General features: G+C 35.8%; 1 protein-coding gene across 10 annotated transcripts in view; it reads left to right on the plus strand.

Moving 5' to 3' along the window:
- Ppip5k2 (diphosphoinositol pentakisphosphate kinase 2) overlaps positions 1-3,492 on the plus strand; it is a 64,918-nt gene extending 61,426 nt beyond the window's left edge. For all 10 annotated transcript variants that reach the window (XM_013022054.1, XM_013022057.1, XM_013022059.1 and 7 more), the window contains one exon: positions 1,901-3,492. In XM_013022054.1, the coding sequence (XP_012877508.1) occupies positions 1,901-2,013 (113 nt within the window). In that variant the 3' untranslated portion in view covers positions 2,014-3,492. The remainder of the gene's footprint in view (positions 1-1,900) is intronic.
- The last annotated feature ends 14,911 nt before the right edge of the window (positions 3,493-18,403 follow it).

The following is an 18,403-nucleotide window of genomic DNA, read 5'->3' on the forward strand; positions in this document are numbered from 1 at the left end:
CACTATCTGATTTCAGTTGTTTAAATGTGAGACTTGTTTTATGACCTAACATTGGGATATCTTTCTATAAGTATGAAGTTGTATAAATTTGTCCACCTTTCCTGCATGCCATATATAACTCCCACACATAATCACTAAACTACAGCACTATGGCACTTGATTTAAATAATCATATTTATTTTTAAAAATTTAGAGGAGAAAGAAAATCCTATAATTATCCACACATTGACTATTTTTTATGTTTTTTAATTCTGGTTTCCTTTGCCTTAAGGCCATTAGCATTTTTTAAAAAATAGAAACCACATATTATTACCAAAAAAAAAGTCTCTTCTGAATTCTCGCAAGTTCATTCTATATCTAATTTTTATAGATTGAGAATTCTAAATAAAATGATAGTTTTTTGTTTATCTTCATTTTTCTGCACTTTTAAAGAATTTTTTCTGTTTTCTGGTTCCTATTGTTTCCGATGAGAACTTTTAGTCAATTTGAATTCTTTCCCAAGTATACAATGTTTTTTTTTTTTAGTTTTTCTGCTTGATTTCCGTGTTTTCTGTGTTTGAGTTTCAACAATTTGTTTATGCTGAAGTCTTCCTTGGTTTCTTCTTGTAATAATTCTCATTACTTTTACCTGTCCTCCTTTTGTTGGTAAGCTCAGCCAATTTTCATTTGAGATATTTTATTCTACATTATTTAGTCTGTAGAAAATTTCTCATTTTTATTCATTGTAAGCATATTTTTCTACAGCATAAAGTTGCTGCTTTAAAAAGTTGCCTATTGATAGATAGCTCATCTTGATCATTCTTTATGGAAAAAGATGTTTTTTCTGTCTTCTTTGATGTGTTCAATAATTTAGGACTATGTTCTGGGTGTTAAGAATGGTATGTTGTGGAGACTAGATTCTGTTCTTTCACTTCTAGTGCTCCAAAGAATATTTTGTTGTTGCTGTTGATTATTTTTAAAGCAAAGAGTTCACCATTTGATAAACTTAGTTGCAAATCTATGTCAGTTGAAGTAACTGGCAACTCAAATTTCACTTTACTTCTTAAAGCCTTAGCCAAGCCATTTGGAGCTTAAATCGGCTAACCCCAAACATTGATCAAGGTTCACATACAAAATTTTTGTCTCTGATTTTTCCTTCCTAGGCTCTCATTTTTCCAACAACTCCTCTCATGTTTTAAGTGCAACTGCACTTAGAATAGGTATTGATATTGGTTCAGGTGTGGGAAAAATGAGTCTGAAGTCAAGAATGTTTCTTTTTTTAAACTTTCTAACCTAGTAATGAGTAATGATAGTAATGCGATAGAAGATACAGGAGAAAATTGATAGTTAATAGGGAAAATGTTAAATTTAGTTTTATTCATTAAGTCTATGGTTCATACCAAATATCTTAAAAAAAAATACTAGCAGGCAACTGCTATCGTAAGCTAAGGTAAAAAGCTGCACAAGTATATATTTGAAAATGATATATGGAGCAGGGTGCCAGTAGCTCATTCTTGTAATCCTAACTACTCAGGAGGCTGAGATCTGAGGATTGCAGTTCAAACCCAGCCCAACAAGGGTAGTCTGTGAGACTCTTATCTCCAATAAACTGCCAAAAAACTGGAAGTGGTGCTGTGGCTCAAGTGGTAGAATGCTAGCCTTGAGCTGAAGAGCTGAGGGATAGCACCAAGGCCCAGAGTTCAAGCCCCATGACCGACAAAAAGGAAAAGATAAAAATGAATTACAAACAGCCAATTGTTATTTATTTTCTCTATTTTTTTCTAGATTCTAAAAGTAAAAAATGTTTTAGGATTCATTCGCTCTACAGTGCTAACAATTACTCTGTCCTTCAACAGTATAATGATAGTGCAGACTCTGGATTCCCGCGTAAATCTAAGCAGTCATTTTTCTTTTTGTATAGCTGCCAGTGGACCTTCTGGTTCGGGTCTTCCTAATACTTCATCTCGAAAAAAGAGTGTAGCTATCAAACCAGAAGTGCCTGAACCCAAAAAAAGCACTGGGAAAAAGAAATGAAGCAAAAATGAGAAGCAGAAACTGGAACCTCTTGTTTTTAGAAAAAGCACTTGTACAGTAAAAACAAATGTATAATAAATCTTGACTGAAAACTGTCAAAGAAAATAATTTGTTTCCTGTATACATCTCTGTATTCATATAGAAACTCTTTATAGCATAGAAGGTTCTTTGTTTATGTTCATGACAGAAGTTCTGTCATGGTCTGAAAATGTTTATCATTCTGTGAGTAGTACCATTTGTGAGAGATCTCTAGCGTTACTAATACAATACTTACTATGTATCTGGAATAAGGACATAAAAGCCCAGCTGGCCTTTACCAAAGCACAGCCTTATTCAGTAGCCTCTGCACACACTTGTATCTCCATAAGGTTGTATCTTAGCTATAAAAGCTTTCAGCTTAGCAAAATTGATAGGTAATATTACGTACATATTGGAGACTTTACACAATTATGTTTCCAAAGAGATCTCATTGGCTATTTACAGTAGAAAAATGTTTTAATAGTTGTAGTGACATACATATATGCTGCAGTATTTAATAACTGGAATAATAGCATGGGTTAATTTTTAAATCCATGCTTTGACTTATTATTGCCAGTTATTGGAAAATAGTACATATACAGTTGGGAGGAATCTACCTTTATGCACATAAATTTGTATATTATTTTGTAGAAAATATTTTCTTTATGTATTTCCTTACCATAAAAGGTGCTTGACCATCTAGGAAATTTTTGCTTTAATATTGGCAAGAAAGGCATCTAATTTACAGTTTCTTTGTAAGGAACTCAGCTCAAAAAATGGAAATTGTCCATTATGTTAGCAGGTATTATATAGAGCATCTTTTTTTTTTAAACCCATTGTCATCTTTGTGTCTATCAGTCAATCTCATTGAGAAAACAAAGATTGAACCTTGGAAATACACTTTTTAATAAGTGATTGGATTTTGAAGGGAAATTGAAACCATTGTGTTATAATTTCATCCATAATGTGGAAAAAAATGTGTCATCCTAATTATTGGTGCTTTCCCCTCAGTGCATAAAAATTGTGAACCATTTGAAATGACTTAAACTATAAATCAAATAGTGCAACCTTCTAATACTGTCATGTATTGCAAGTAACATAGCTGAAATTGGTAAAATTTTATATTCAGGCTTATATTGAGAGAAATCACTGGAACTTCTCTGTATGAATGAAATTTCAATTCTTCAAAGGGACTCTTTTAACCCTAAATAACCTATATTAGCTGTCTTAGGAAATTAGCGTATTATTTCTTACTGTTAGTCACTTTGAAAGGCATCAGATACAAAAGTAAAAAAAATCTATACAATTAAATAAGTTCATATACTTCACATGAATGTAAATGTATTATGGTGATTTGTCTTTTAAGCAACTGAATGTAAGTTGAGAATGTGGTTAATGTATTCATGGTGATAAGGAAACATTTTTTAAGTGGAATTCAATTAAAATATTTTCTTTCTAGTATCAGAGTGACATTTTTCTCTTTCTCTTCTTAGCTTTCAAAATAGAATGCAGAAACTTTTAAATATTGAATAATATTTAGATATTAAATAACAGTGCTTACTGGCCATCAGTAGAGCAATTCACTGCTTCACAAACTGGAAATAATAGCTGGACCTGCAGCTCCATCCTCAGCCCTCAGCAGGCCAAGGCTGGAGGATTATTAGTTTGTGACCTACCTAATTTGGGTAGTTTGGGCTACCGAATAAGATTCTTGCAAGCACATGTCCTAACCTACACAATAGAACTGTTGAGTTTAATAACTGCAGTGAAGTCATACTTTCTACATAATAATGGAAAAAGTGACTTACGTTGTCCTTTTTAGTTTTTTCTTTTATTTCTTTTGAGACTATATGGTTGGATGAAAACTATGTCAGAGCTAAAATTATAGTTTATTATGTAGTGGAAGTTTGACTTAATTCCTCTTTTTCACTTGACTCTATTTCCAGTAGATGGTGAGTTTGGAGGGAGGGAATTAATAGTAAATTCTAGGGAATTCCAATAATAGCCCAATATTCTAACCATCGTAGAGTTAAAATGGCCAACTTGGGAAACTATCCAGCTACCCTATGGTGTTATTCATAATTTACTCTTCATCCTTAATCCTCTATATGATGCAGTTAAGTTTGTGGCATTAAATTTTTAACCTTTTTCATGGTACACAATATTCTAGGTGAGCTGCTCATGACTCAAACCTATAATCCTAACCATTCAAGTAGCCAAGATCAGATTGTCACAGATCAAAGGCAGCTTTGGACAGAAAAGTCTATGTAAATTCCATCTGCATAAAAACAACAAAAAAACCCCAAAAACCCTGGGCTTAAGAAATGTCTCCAGTAGTAGAGTGCCAGCTGTGAGCAAACAAGCACAAGGGTCCAACTTAGCCCTAGGCTTCCCTCCCCCACAAAAAAAGAAAATTCTTATTTTCCATTGGATACTTTGCACCCTGTAATTTGCAAGGTTAGCTATTAAGATTATGACCTATACTTTAGTTTGGCTAACATTTGACTGACATTTGTAATTAGTTTTTAATTGGTTTTCTTTGTGGTTTAATTTTAAAATTGCTCTTATTTAACAAATTAGTATACTCAAGTTTTATCCACATGTGTATATGTCTATAAACATATATATGTATATACACACACATACACATATGGAGAGGTGTATGCTCTTGTTTTTGTTTTTGGTGTTTGAACTCGGCCTGGGCACTGTCCTTCAGCTCAAGGCTAGCGCTCTACCACTTGAGCCACAGCACCACTTCCGACTTTTTCTGCTTGTGTGGTGCTGAGGAATCGAACCCAGTGCCTCATGCAAGCAAGGCAAACACTTTACCACTCAGCCACCTTCCCAGTCGCTATGCTCTGGTTTTATTACTTTCTAATTTCTTGGATACCTGCAACTGTATTTTTCATTGCAAGTAAAAAATGCCAATTGAAACTGCCTACACTAAGAAAATTTATTGTTTCACATTTCTAAAGGTCTAACAGGGCTGGCTTCAGCCACAATTCTATCAACCACAATGTCATCAAGGACTCTTCCTCTGGCTTAGTATAAACTGTATCCCACAGTTGTGCCCCATCACAGCCCTGCTACAGATGTCAGTAAGAATCAAAGCTGCTTATTTCATTGTTAATGACCACTTCGGCCAAGCTGATGATGATTCTTCTTCAATCATAAAAGAGTAAGTCGTTCACTTCAGTATGATTTAACCAAACAACTTCAGTGGTCATCTGTCCACCCAAAGATGAGTTCAGTTCTCCCAAAAGCTCAGCACCATTGGCTTTTTGAATCAGATCTTCATCATGGAAGGCTGGTTGGTCTATACATTGCAAATTATTCATTACTATCGGCCTGAACTATGAAGACACTTAAGGCAAATGAGCCAAAATTAACAAATTTTTATTCACTTTATGGTAATGTCATAAGCAAAAGACCAAGCTGGGCACTGGCGGTTCACATTTGTAATCCTAGCTACTCAGGAGGCTGTTCAAGCCAGCCTTCACAGGAAAGTCCATGAGACTCTTTATCTCCAATAAATAAAAGTGGAGCTGTGGCTCAAGTGGTAGAGTGCTAGCCTTAAGCAAAAGAAGCTCAGAGTGCCTAAGTCCAAGTCCAGGACCAGAAATAAATAAATATATAAATAATAGGACCAGAAAGGAAAGAAGTGCAGGCTTCTCTATACCATTTTTACCCTGTGAACAAGCATGGAGCACAGATCAACTAAATTGTTTTCAGAACAGGCAGAGGAAAATAATCTGTTGCTCAAGAGCAATGAAAAAAAGTTTCTACTATTTTATGGCCCTGGTAGAAGGAGTAGAGGGGGAAAACAACAACAAAACCACCAGTCCAAGTGGAAAATAAGCTTCAGTCGAAGCCCCCTGATAGGAGAGCTCAAAGGTAAGATTACAGTAAGGTGTCAAGAAGTCCTGACACCTTGACTACTCTGTCCAGAGGTTGCTGTGCATTGACTGTTTTCTAAATCTAACCATTGCCCCTTGACACCTTTCAAAGCAAAGCCCATAATTGAGCCTAAACAGTCACACAGGATTTGGGGCTAGAGATGTCTTTTTATCTTAGCCTCTATATGAAATGCCAATAGCATCCCCAGATGATATTGATCAAAAGTATCTCTAGTTGTTAGCAAATGTCTCCTTAAAGGCAGAATTGCCCCAAGAATCATTGCTCTAAATCCTATGATCAAGTAGAAAAAAAAAGTGATATATGACTAAAATCAGTATTCTAATAAGGAAGAATATAAGACAATGGGTATCAGCAATATGTACCATCTAGTACATTTGATCTATGTTTACTGTTGTTTGCTTATTCACTACTGGATTGCTTCTTAATTATAATTTTGAGTGACATTTCATTTGAGCGCTATTTGTAGAAAATCCTTCCTGTGAGTAATAATAATATTGCTTTTCTTCTATACACTTACAGTTTATTGTATTACTCACTATATACTTTCAGTTTATTTGCTTACTTCTTGTGTTTACCTTTTTATCTACAAGTATTTTTATGCCTTTAGTACTTGTTTAGATTTAAAGCACTGAATTTTGAGATGATTAAATTATTTTATTATTTCCCTTTGCTTCTTGTTAATTAGTTCTGTATTTCTCATAATAGGGCCTCATTTCTGGGATGCTTTAGTTCTTCCTTTCCCTTTCTCTTCTGACCTTTATGTTGAACTTTTTGTGATCAATTTTTTTAATAACAGAAAGACTGTTTTTAACATGGTCAAAGATACATGACTAAGCCCAGTTTTGTGTTTTTTTTTTAAATCTAGCTCAACAGTACGTTCATGCAGTTTCTTACAGAATATTGCATAGATCAATAGAAAATATATTTGGGCATAAAAATAAATTAAGAGCATCTCTAAGCAGCACTTATTTCTGCAAGACAGTACTTTGTACTGATTGAATAATCAGAATAAAATCTTAGCAGATGAACAGAATAGCTCAATAGCTTTGTATATATGACCATATAAGATGATACTAAGCGAAATGAACTCCAAGACATGGACACAAGAGGTTTTTCTTTGTTGTTGTTGTTTTTAATGGACTGTGATTTTTTTTAATTCTTTAGTATGTTCTTCTCCCTATGGTATATTCTCTGTTGTTACTGTACTTGATTTTGGTACCCTGGTATTGTATAGACATTTATTTGAATTGGGGAAGGGTAGGGGAACAACAGAATGGTGAGACAAAGGGCAAAGGGGGATCCAATGCAACAGTGATATACACAAGACAATAGTTGGAAACAATCTGTACAACCTGGGGGTGGGGTTGGGAGTGAAAATAGGAGAAAATTGAGGGAAAGGGCAACAGATTTGACAAAAAATGTACTTATTACCTTACTTACATAACTGAAAACCCTCTGTACATCACCTTGACAATTAAAAAACACGTGTTCTTAATAGACTGTCACTAACAGAATGACCTAGTACTTTTACTTCAGTGTGAATGATTTAGATGCTAAAGCTTTCAACCACAAAAATGATTTTATTTCTATTTAGATGTTTTTGGCAAAAGGCAGAAAACATATTTCAAAGTACAATCAGCATTCTATAGAATTACAGTATCATCTGTGAAAGCTTTATTTCTCACAGCACTGATCTCTTCTGTGTTGCCAAATGCAGGAAAGCAAGGAAACAGTGGTACTATCCACTCCCACAAGCTCTTTCCTGGCACAGCTTCAGGAATACAGTTAGACAACACCCATCAAAATACCACACAGCACAACAAAACTGACTGCATTTTATTTTGACTTTTTTCCATGGTATTTCGAATCCCCCATATTTGTATGAACTTTGTTTTCTTGTACTCTTTGACGTAGCACAGCATATTTGATTATGTTGTTTTGCACGGTCAGTGGGTTCATTTTTTTTTTCTGTTCAGTGATTTTTATCTCCTGTTCTCCTTTTCTTGGAGTGTTTTGCTATGAACATGGCAGGTCTGTTTTCAAATTATTACATTAAATAATGTAAGTTCTTTGTGGCTTATTTGCTTAGCAATGCACACAGTGGGAAAGACAGTATTTGGAGATAAACAGTCTTCTTTGGGTTACATCAAAGCTCCTAATGACAGGACTGTGGGTCTAGGAGCTATTTTAATCTTTTATTCTCTCCTGAGACAACATAGTAACAATGGCAGGCTTACTCACTCACCTTTGGGAGTCACTTTGGCCTTCTTTGCCATAACTACAGATGTTTCTGTGAATATGTCATTTGCCACACAATAGTGTTTTGTCAACAACCTGCCACATACATGATAGTGGTCCTGTGATTACAATGGAACTGAAAAATTCCTGCTGTCTGGTGATAGCTCATGGCATACCTCATGTTTATGACAGTCTTTGTATAAATCCAAACCTGTTAGCCTGACAATCATATCAAATTATAGCATATGCAATTGTGAACATGAATTTTTTTCTGCAAAATAGTAAACTATGGTACCCCAGCACTATCATTATATGACTCATGTTTGTGACCTCTTGAGATTTCATTACATACCATTCAAGTTTGAGGAATTACACCCTACCCTGGTATTCCTGTTAAGTGGCAAATGACTCTTTTCCTTTAAAGCTTGCTTCCCCTGTAACAGATAGTGTCTCAGAAAACCTCTCTTATTATCACTCATCCCAGTTCTGTTGTTTTAGAAAGAATCTAATTTTTCCCCCACTGGAGACTACCCCATCTGTTGTGGAGACTATTGATCTAATCACAAAATGAAATCCAGAGATGTAGGTATCTTCCCTGGTGTTTTCCTGTTTTGACCTTTACTAGATTTGGCAGCTCTGACTCACTGTGATCAAGTCCATAATGTCTTCTAGTTTTGTTGAAGATGGTTTATGTTTACATTTCATATTTAGAGATAATGTTTGCTGAGAAACTATTTTTCCATTTTAAAACTGGACATTGCCTTTTTTTTCTTTGTTACTATCCTCTGACAAGAAGGAAGAACAAAAGGGGCTCAGGCCTTGCTAGACTGCTGGTCACGGTTAATATTTTTTTAACAGCATTAATGGTTGTCCTGCCTACAGTATATTGTTTTCAAAATCAAGTAAAAATGGCATTTGCTAAACTAATGTCAGCCAGACCTCCACTTTCGGTGACATTTCAGCATTTTTACAGCCAAGGATGTTCTAGATAGCTCCTTAAACCCTTTTCTGAATGCTTATGTTGCCAAGGGAACAGCCAGTTACCTATCAATCCTCCATTCCTCCATCCTCCCAAAAGATCAAGGTTATTCTTGCATCTTCCCTTCTTAAGAGAATCTTTATGAAATAATTTAGTCCTCAAATTACTTTAAACACACACACACACATTTTTAACAAAGTGGAGTCAGGGGCATGCTCCACTCACCCATCTCATATTGTGAGCCATGAATGACATCATTGTGTAATCTTGTGGGATAATGGATGTACAGGTTAAATGTCAATTTAAAGCACTTATAAAAAGAAAACTTGAGGCTAGAGGACAAAGAAATACTTTGTCATATATGCATGATGTTTCAAACATGCTTAATAAGTGCAAGGATTATATTTTTTAAAGAAAATAATGAATATACTTGCTGAAAGTTTTTATGCTTTTAAAAGTCAATTTTCTTCAGCTTGTCAGTGCTGAGTAGAAAGCTCAGAGATATATGTGGGGGATGGATGGATGATGGATGGAAAAATGACAAAGGAGAGAGAAAGAAGGAAGAAATCCTTGCTGATTTAAGAAAAGGAACAGTAGCCAAATAACCAGGCCCGCCTCTCACTCTACATGCAATTTCTACTTACTTTATTTTATAGCCCCTGCCATGGTAAAATTCATGACAATAAAATTAATGCAGACATCTCAAGTGTTATCACGCCTGCAATTTTGTGTAACTGATTCCTCACTGGTCATCAAGACGCTGCCATATTTGTCTCCCTCAGTGGAATAGATGGAAAATCCCCAAAGTTAGAATGAATGACACAGTAGCGCTGCTATTAGAAAAGCACAGAGCCAGTGTCACCAGAGGGGACTGCATTAACCTTTAAAAATGAAAAAGATAAGTTTCAAAACTCAAACAAAGCCTACAGTAATTTCAGAAGTTCTATAAAACTTGGTAACTGTCGAGCTAGTCATCACGACTGATACTACCATGTGTTTGTGCCATAAGCTTGACAAGAAAATAAAGCACTGAGCAGACATTTTTTTATTTCTAAAAATTATCTTTAAGAAGTTGTACGAAGGAGTTTCAATTCAACATGTCAGTTTGTGAGTACAGTGAATCTGATGGATGGTGTTCCTTTCATCATTTTCCTCATCACTCCCAACCCATCCTTCCCATCCATTTTCCTAGATACATTTTCACATATCTACATTGAATATGATGACGTCATTCTCCCACCTTTCTTCTCTTCATTGTCTATCCCCCTCCCCTGACACTCCAAGTCCCAGCTTCCTACTATTCATTTTGTTAGACTGTAAAGTTTATTGTTCGAAGGAATTATACTACTGAATATTTCCTCTGCATATACCATACTTTATTTCATATATTTGTTCATATAAAAATGGACACTTCAATTTCTGTCAATGAATTCTATGCATGTAAAAATACTCGTGTTGAACTGCTCTGTTATGGTTTTCTCTATATTTTTCAAAGTCTCTCCAGAAACAAGCACAGTGGTCTGCTATAATTGAATGAGGAACTGGGAAAAGGAGACCTGGGTTTCTAGCTCAGCTCTACAACTAAATATCTTAGAATTTCGAATTCTCTATATTTTGATGGACTTAGTTTCCTTTCCTGTAATCCATGGGTTGTCTGATGGACTATTATTTCAAAAATATTATGACTTGCTTTTTCTTTCCCTTCTTTGTCAGAATGCTAGGACCTTTTTCATTCTTGTTATCATTAGCTCCTTCCTTCATCGCAGTCAACAAATGACTTTTGAACAATTTGCTAAGTGAAATGAACCCCAAGGTATGTATTATGTGATTTTTTTTCTTTTGTATGTCCTTCTCCCTATGGTATATCCCCTGTTGTCACTGTACTTGATTTGAGTACCCTGCACCTTGTAAATACATTTGTCTAATTTGGGGAGGGGAAGGGAAATAACAAAACACTGAAACAAGAACACAGGATGACCATTGCAACAATGATACCCGCAAGATACTATATTGCAATGAACTTTACAACTTTGGGAGGGGGAGGAGTGAGGGAGCAAGGGGAGGGAAGGGATAGCGGGAGAACAACAAAGGAGGGGGTAACAATGCTCAACCAGAAATGCACTCATTCCCTACTCATGTAACTGTAACCCCTCTGTACAGCATCGTTACAATAAAATAAAATTTAAAATAGAGAGTATAACTAATCATGGTAACTAATCTTCCTGATTCCTATTACTATTCCCTCTTGCTCCCTAGTGCTCTTCAGAGAAATTTGCTTGGTTAACTTAATACAATTAATGCCTTAGTATTTATAATGATAGTGTTGACAATTATCTGCATGATATAACCTATTTACATAATAGCTTCTCACTATTACCTAGAATTCATTTAATTCTGGTTATTGGTTAATATTGTGAGTTTTCATATTGGCCTAAATAAAATGAAATATAGTTATGGAAATGTTCCTGCCAGAAGGAAAAGGGTTATACAGAGCCGGGACCTCTATTTGGAAGCTGTGTCCTAGACTATAAAATTAGTGGCTATAAGGGAAATCTCTGAGTTTCAGAATAACCTGTGTTTCAACCTGTCCTGGTTATTAAACTGATATACATAAAATTAACCTGGCAAATGAGCCTGTGGATTCTGATCTATCTTAAACAGTTGTGATGCTGTGGTTCTAAAACAAAGAATAGTCCTTCCTTGATACTTTGAGTCCTCTGTACTCTGGCCAATGCTGTAGCCACAAATAACAATATTATCCCTTGCTGTAATGAGATATTCATCTTAACGGTTGGTTAAATTGTTCATCTTAACGGTTGGTTATAAATCAATTTAACTATATTTGTATATAGTATATAGTATTTGTATATAGTCATATATATACATACATATATCTATCTCTTATATATATATATACATACATATATCTATCTCTTATATATATATATATATATATATATTACACACACACACACACACACACACACACACATATACATACATACCTGTAGTTACCATAGGGTTTAGATGTCCTTATATTACTTGGTTAGGATGGAGGCTACTAACTCAGCAGAAAAGTCAGTTGCCAACTATGTTGTAGCAATTAGGAGGTATTTACCTATTTTAAAAAGTATCACCTACTTGCTCTATATAAAGTTGGATAGTTCAACATTGGAGATCCCTACTCACCATCAATAAAAATAGAAAACTCAGTGAACTCTTTGGAAAGCACAGAGGTGGCCCCTTTTAAAATGCAAATGCATTTGGGAGGCATACTTTCTAATCTAGTTATTAACCCATAATTAGATGCCTGTATCCTAGTAACATGAGAACAGGCCTTCCTTCACTAAAAGTGTGCTGAGTGCCTATCGTAAGCCAGTTGATGTGCTAAGCCCTGATGATAGAAAAAGCTGTCATTTTTCCATTTGTGTAGAAATTTCCAAATTGATCAAATGCTCAGAAGTAATCTTCAAATCTGGTAAAATGACCTAATCAATTCCAAGCACTTAGAAATTCTAGATACTTATTTTGGAAATATATTTATAATATCTTAAAAGCAACTTTGAAAAAGATAATAAAATCTGACAACCATCAGTGGCTTAATCAAGTTTGAGATCTTTCTTTTTGAAGGACATGAGGCTTGCTAAACACCAGAGTCTAGGGATATTGGGCATGGGGGTGGCAATAGGAATTGTGGCCACAGGAAGAGATGAGTAGGGGTTTCTGGACTCTACTCATAAAGGGTGACACAAAAAAGGAACTGCACTGTCCATGAACCAGAAGTGTAAGATTTCATATCTTCTTAAAAAGGCCTATAGAGACTCACAATAGAAGACAAATGTCAAAACATTCCATGGGAAAACTCTGCAACCCGAGCTACCCATATGACTCCACCATAGGAAACAACACTGCAGAAAAACGTAAAACAAAGACAATCTGTAATTCCCAAGATACGTTCTATGATGCAGAAAGAAAAAATTGTCACCTTTTAACCCTTTTTATTTTCATCTAGTAAAACTCGATTTTCCTATGTTTTCCTTGAGCAATTTTCCTGAGTAATCACTATATCATTATCTTTCCTAAGTTTCTTATTCCATGTGGGATGACATCTCCCATGTTATAAAGTATTTACCATCTTCAAAACTATCATCTTGCAATTTTGGCATTTTATTTTAAAAGTTATTATAGTTTTTTTTTTTTACCAGGTGCTGGTGGCTCATGCCTGTAAACCTAGCTACTTGGGAGACTGAGATCTGAAAATCATTGTTTGAAGCCAGCCCAGGCAGGGAAGTCTGCAAGATTCTTACCTCCAGTTAATCAGGAAAAAACTGGAAATAGAGCTGCAGCTCTAGTTGTAGAGTGCTAACCTTGAGCACAAAAAGAAGAAAAGAGAGAATAAAAGAAAGAAAAAAAAAAGCTCAGGGACAGCGACCAGGCCCAGACAACCCCCCCCCCGCACACGCGTGCATACACACACATACACACACACAGAGTTATCACTTTATTAAAGTAATATAGGAATATAAAGTCCAATGCTACTAAAAATATACCCAAACTTTTCAAATTCAGAATCCTTTCTTCTTATTTTTGAAATACACAATACTTTTACCTTCCTGTGCAACCAAACAACAGATCTTATTTTTCCTAACTGTAAATTAGTACCACTCAGCTAATCTTTGGAAGCCAAAGAATGATAATTGCTTGAAAAATCTATGCTTACCTTGATTTGACCATTGCACATGCATATGGATACATCTATGTCCCATATATATGTAATTTCATATCAGTTGAAAACACAATGAAGGGTTCACAAGATTCCTTTTTTAAGGGTAGATAGGGAACATTTATAGTTTTTAAAAGGGCAAAAGAAATACAAAATGCAATAAGCCATTTGAGCAGGCTTCATGCCCTGTATGAGTAGAAAGGAAAATTAAGTAACACTTTAAATCTAAGCAATGAAGCTTGCACAACACCATGCTCCTTTAGGTAAGAGAGTGTTTTATATAGCAGTCAAAAGCAGTGCTTACTGAGTCTTATTGATGTTGAAGGCTATAATCTAGTGTTTTCTCAGGCCAAGTTTCCCAATATTAACTTTGAGCAAGCTGAAAGATGGCCATAAAATAATATGAAATAGTTTCAAAATTTTGGTCATGTATAGTATACTTTTTTCCAAAATGAGAAAGACCTCCTCGTCTTTTAATCTTGAGAAGATTTGGGATAAGTCTGTGGAATATTTAAGAGAATCAAAGCAAAAGTAACAATATTTTTGAGCTAAAGGACCACTACATTTTTGTGTTTTGTGTAACTAATATTTAAGAAAATTTGGCCAATGGAGTTAATGTGTCAGGTTCAGCACCTGAAAGTTGAACAGGGCTTTTAGCAGTTGTTATTATAATAAAAATGAGCTCTCTCACTAGCAGCCTTTTTATAATCCACATACAAAGTTATTACACCTTTCTGGAGTCTTGCCAGCTATTAGATAATGATGTTAACTACATGAATAGGAATACAATTTCCTTGCTTCATTGTTCTAGTGTATTACTGAAAAGCTGTATACCACAGCTACACAGAATCCTAGCTTTTCTGTTTCTGTTTTCAGTGTGCAGAGACTAATATATGCAAAAAATCATTTGGCTAAAAACCTATTCAACTTCAGATTCCTGCCTAATTCTTCTGAATCTGAAGATAAGACAGGTTTGTGACTACAAATCTGATCTCAAATGATATTGTCATTAAAACGTATACTAGAAATCATAGATTGGTATAGTCATTAGACTATCAGATACTTTATTGTATTTTCCAAACATTGCACATTTTATCTAAAATAAAATGTACAGTGAAAATCCTAAGCATCAAAACATCTGAAGTTCTAGTCAAATGACTCAATCACACATCTTTTATTTGTGTGGAGACATACTCTTTTTAGTTTCCCTTTTCTTTCTTTTTTTTTTAGTTTTATCATACATTATTTTACTGAGTTCTACAAGAACACTGGAAAGTTACCAAAGCATGAGGTATTTATTATGCTTACTGGACAGATAAGGAAGTTAGCTCCTGCAGACTTTGCCAGAGGAAACGCTGTGAGTTAGTGAGAAAGCTAGAAATAGAATTAGGTGCTCCAACTCCTGGGCACTTCTGCTTCACAGAATGCTTTTTTCTCGCTTCACAGAATGCTTTTTTCTCACTCCTAGTACTGGGGTTTGAATTCAGGGCTTTACTCTTGTTAAGTAAGTACTCTACCTCTGAGCCATGCCCTATTTGGTATTATCTCTGAGAGTCTGGTATTTTTGTCTATTCCAGACTGTTCCTAGTCTTCTTTATGATTCCTGGGTACCTTGGAATACAGGCACCAAGTCCTTATGCATTAGATGTGGTAATAGTACTTGTTCTGCTCTGTGTGGCTGATAGAAGGAGTAAGCAAGAGAATGGATATAAAGTTCTAAAACCTATTATAATTTTTAACATTTTTATTATTATTATCTTTAAGTAGTTGTACAAAGAAGTTCCCATTTTACAAACCAGTATATGAATGCAAGGTGTCTGACAACATTGTCACCCATCACTCCTAACCCATCCCTTCTCTCACTTTTTTTCCTAAAAACTATTATAAATTTAAAAGCCTATAATACAGTCGTCCAACTTGCAATTCATATATTAAACACCAGATGGCAGTTTGGCTAACAAAGATAGTTCAAGGAGTCAGGTTATCAACAAGCATGAATATCTGAAAAGCAGGGCAACTAAATTCGAGAGGATTTCTGTGAAAATAAATGAACGTACAACCTCTATACAAATAATTTTATAATAGATCACAGAAATAATGGTAAACAAAAGGCTTAAAGAAGACATTTGGTTGTACTAGTTGCTTTCTGCCACTGGCCCTTCAAATTTTAAGTCAATAATTTACTGATTAAACATCTAAGGATGAACTATTTATCTTTTATAAGACTCAAATTTTCTAACCTGAAATGTACTGTCTGCATTTACTAACAACAGAAAAGTTTTTGTTTGTTTTGTTTTGCAGTTCTGGTAATCAAACTCAGAACCTTGTGTATGCTAGGCAAGCACGCTAACACTGAGCCACATCCCAGGCCTGAGCTGAGCTCCTATTACATATCAGGCATTTGACCTAGAAGCCAAAGATACAGGACATTAAAAGAACAAGTATCACATGCTGTTTACCATGTGTAGAATCTGGGAGTGTGGAGGGAAAATATGAAAGTAAAAAAGGAGCTGTTAATGAGGTGGCAACAAAACAAGAGCAAAGGAAGAGAGGATCGGAACAGAGGGGATGAATATGATCACAGTACGTTTTATGCATGCATGGAACATCATTATAAAACCCATTACTAGGTACAGCAAATATATGCTAATAAAAATGAATGGAAGGAAAGAACATAATGTAACTTGAAGGCTATATTCTAGTCATGAGAAACCAGTGGATAACTAAAGACACTATCATTTAAAAGCATTTATACATTTGTACTAGGATGTTAAAGCACCTTGTAATAACTCAGTCTTCTCAAAGGCAAGGTCAAAGTGGGCTTAAATATTTCTATATTTTTATACCAACGTCTTTGATAGACTACAGCTGCTATACTTGCAAAGGGGTTGTCAACAGCAACAAGTTGTAGTTCAGTCTGTGCCCCAGGCACACAAGAGTGCAGAATTGCACTGCTATTGTTTGTTTTGTTTCATTTTTGTGCCCACGGACTGGGCTCTGTCATTTAGTTTTCTCTCTCTAGGCTATCTTCTATCACTTGAGCCACACTTCCACTTCTGGCTTTTTGTGGTCAACTGGAGATAAGAATTTCATAGACCTTTCTGCCTAGGGTGGATTTGAACCATATCCCTCAGATCTCATCCTTTCCCTGAGTAGCTAGGATTACAGGCATAAGCCACTGTCCCTACCCAGAAGTTTACACCATTTAGAAAGAAAGGATGGTTTTTAAAGAACCTTTGTACAATGGCAGTTGCCAGAACACTGTATCCTAACCCCAGAGAAGCATGGATAATGTTCCTTTTTGCCTAAAGGAGAAAAGGTTCTTCCAGAGGGTTGTTAGAAAGGCTTGGCTGGAGTCCCCCCCAACTCCCACCCCTATCCCCACCCACATCCCCATCCCCATCCCCCGGAGCCAAAGCACAGGTCTGTGCATGCTTAGGCTGAAGTGGTGGAGCTGCTGGAAGAAATTTGCACTGAAACGCAGTGCACTTCTACAGCTGACCTGCAAACAAACACAAGTGTTCCTCATAAGCCTGATATGAACTTGAGAATGCTAAGAACTCCTCTTTGAAGGAGAATACAATGCTACAAAGAGATGAGTCAGCAGCGAGATGTTCAGGACATGCAGGAACAATGATGTGCATTTGAGGACAAACTGGCCAAGTCTTTGAGATGCTCTACCAGAGAATCAGTGCTGGCAAGAGCATCGCCACAAGGCAGCCCATAGCTTCTATCTGTGCCAGACAAGTAGAACTTTCCTGTCCATCTCCTTCCCCCTTTTCCATTCCAGCCCCATTCTGGTGTGAGGGCATTAGGAGCTGCCCAGAAGGCAGGAAGAAAGGGAACAGTGCTACCAGTTCCTCCATCCCTGTGTAGAATAACACCCACCCATAGCAGACCACTCGCAGGCCAGGAAGAAGTACTGACTCTGGAAGAGAGTTTGGAATTCTATTATCCTATGCATGAATGTTTTAATGATTAAAGTGAGAATCTTCTTGGGGCTAAAAGGGACTAGAGGATTTATGCAATTATTAATATTATAAAAATAATGGGAAGTGCCTTACATTTCATCCAGGAAGGGAAAATAATCCTCTACATAAAGTGAAAATACATTTACACACAAAACACTTCACATAGTACATAAACACTTTCTGTTTTCATCAGCAAAGAATGGGAGGGAGGGGCCTTTCTAAATAGCTGCAGAATGGGTATATGTGAGAATGGCTACGGCAGGGTGAACAAGGTGGGTTCCTCTGGGAATTGTGGTGTTGAAGCAACTGAGGTACATATCAATGATGCCTTCAGAAATGTTTCTTTCCTCCAGGACTACATGGTGTTTGCACCACAGGACAGCATTTTTCAAAGTGATATCCTGCCAACTCTTCCAGACATGAATACAACTGTAGAGAGCTTGGGTAATGCACAGTATACTTGGGAAATCTTTTTCCTCCCTGGTACCTGAACATCAGTATATTGTAGTTGTCCAAAGTATAAACGCTAATTTTGCTAAACCT

Source organism: Dipodomys ordii, unplaced genomic scaffold (assembly GCF_000151885.1).
Source record: "Dipodomys ordii isolate 6190 unplaced genomic scaffold, Dord_2.0 Scaffold59, whole genome shotgun sequence".
Classification (NCBI taxonomy): Eukaryota; Metazoa; Chordata; class Mammalia; order Rodentia; family Heteromyidae; genus Dipodomys; species Dipodomys ordii.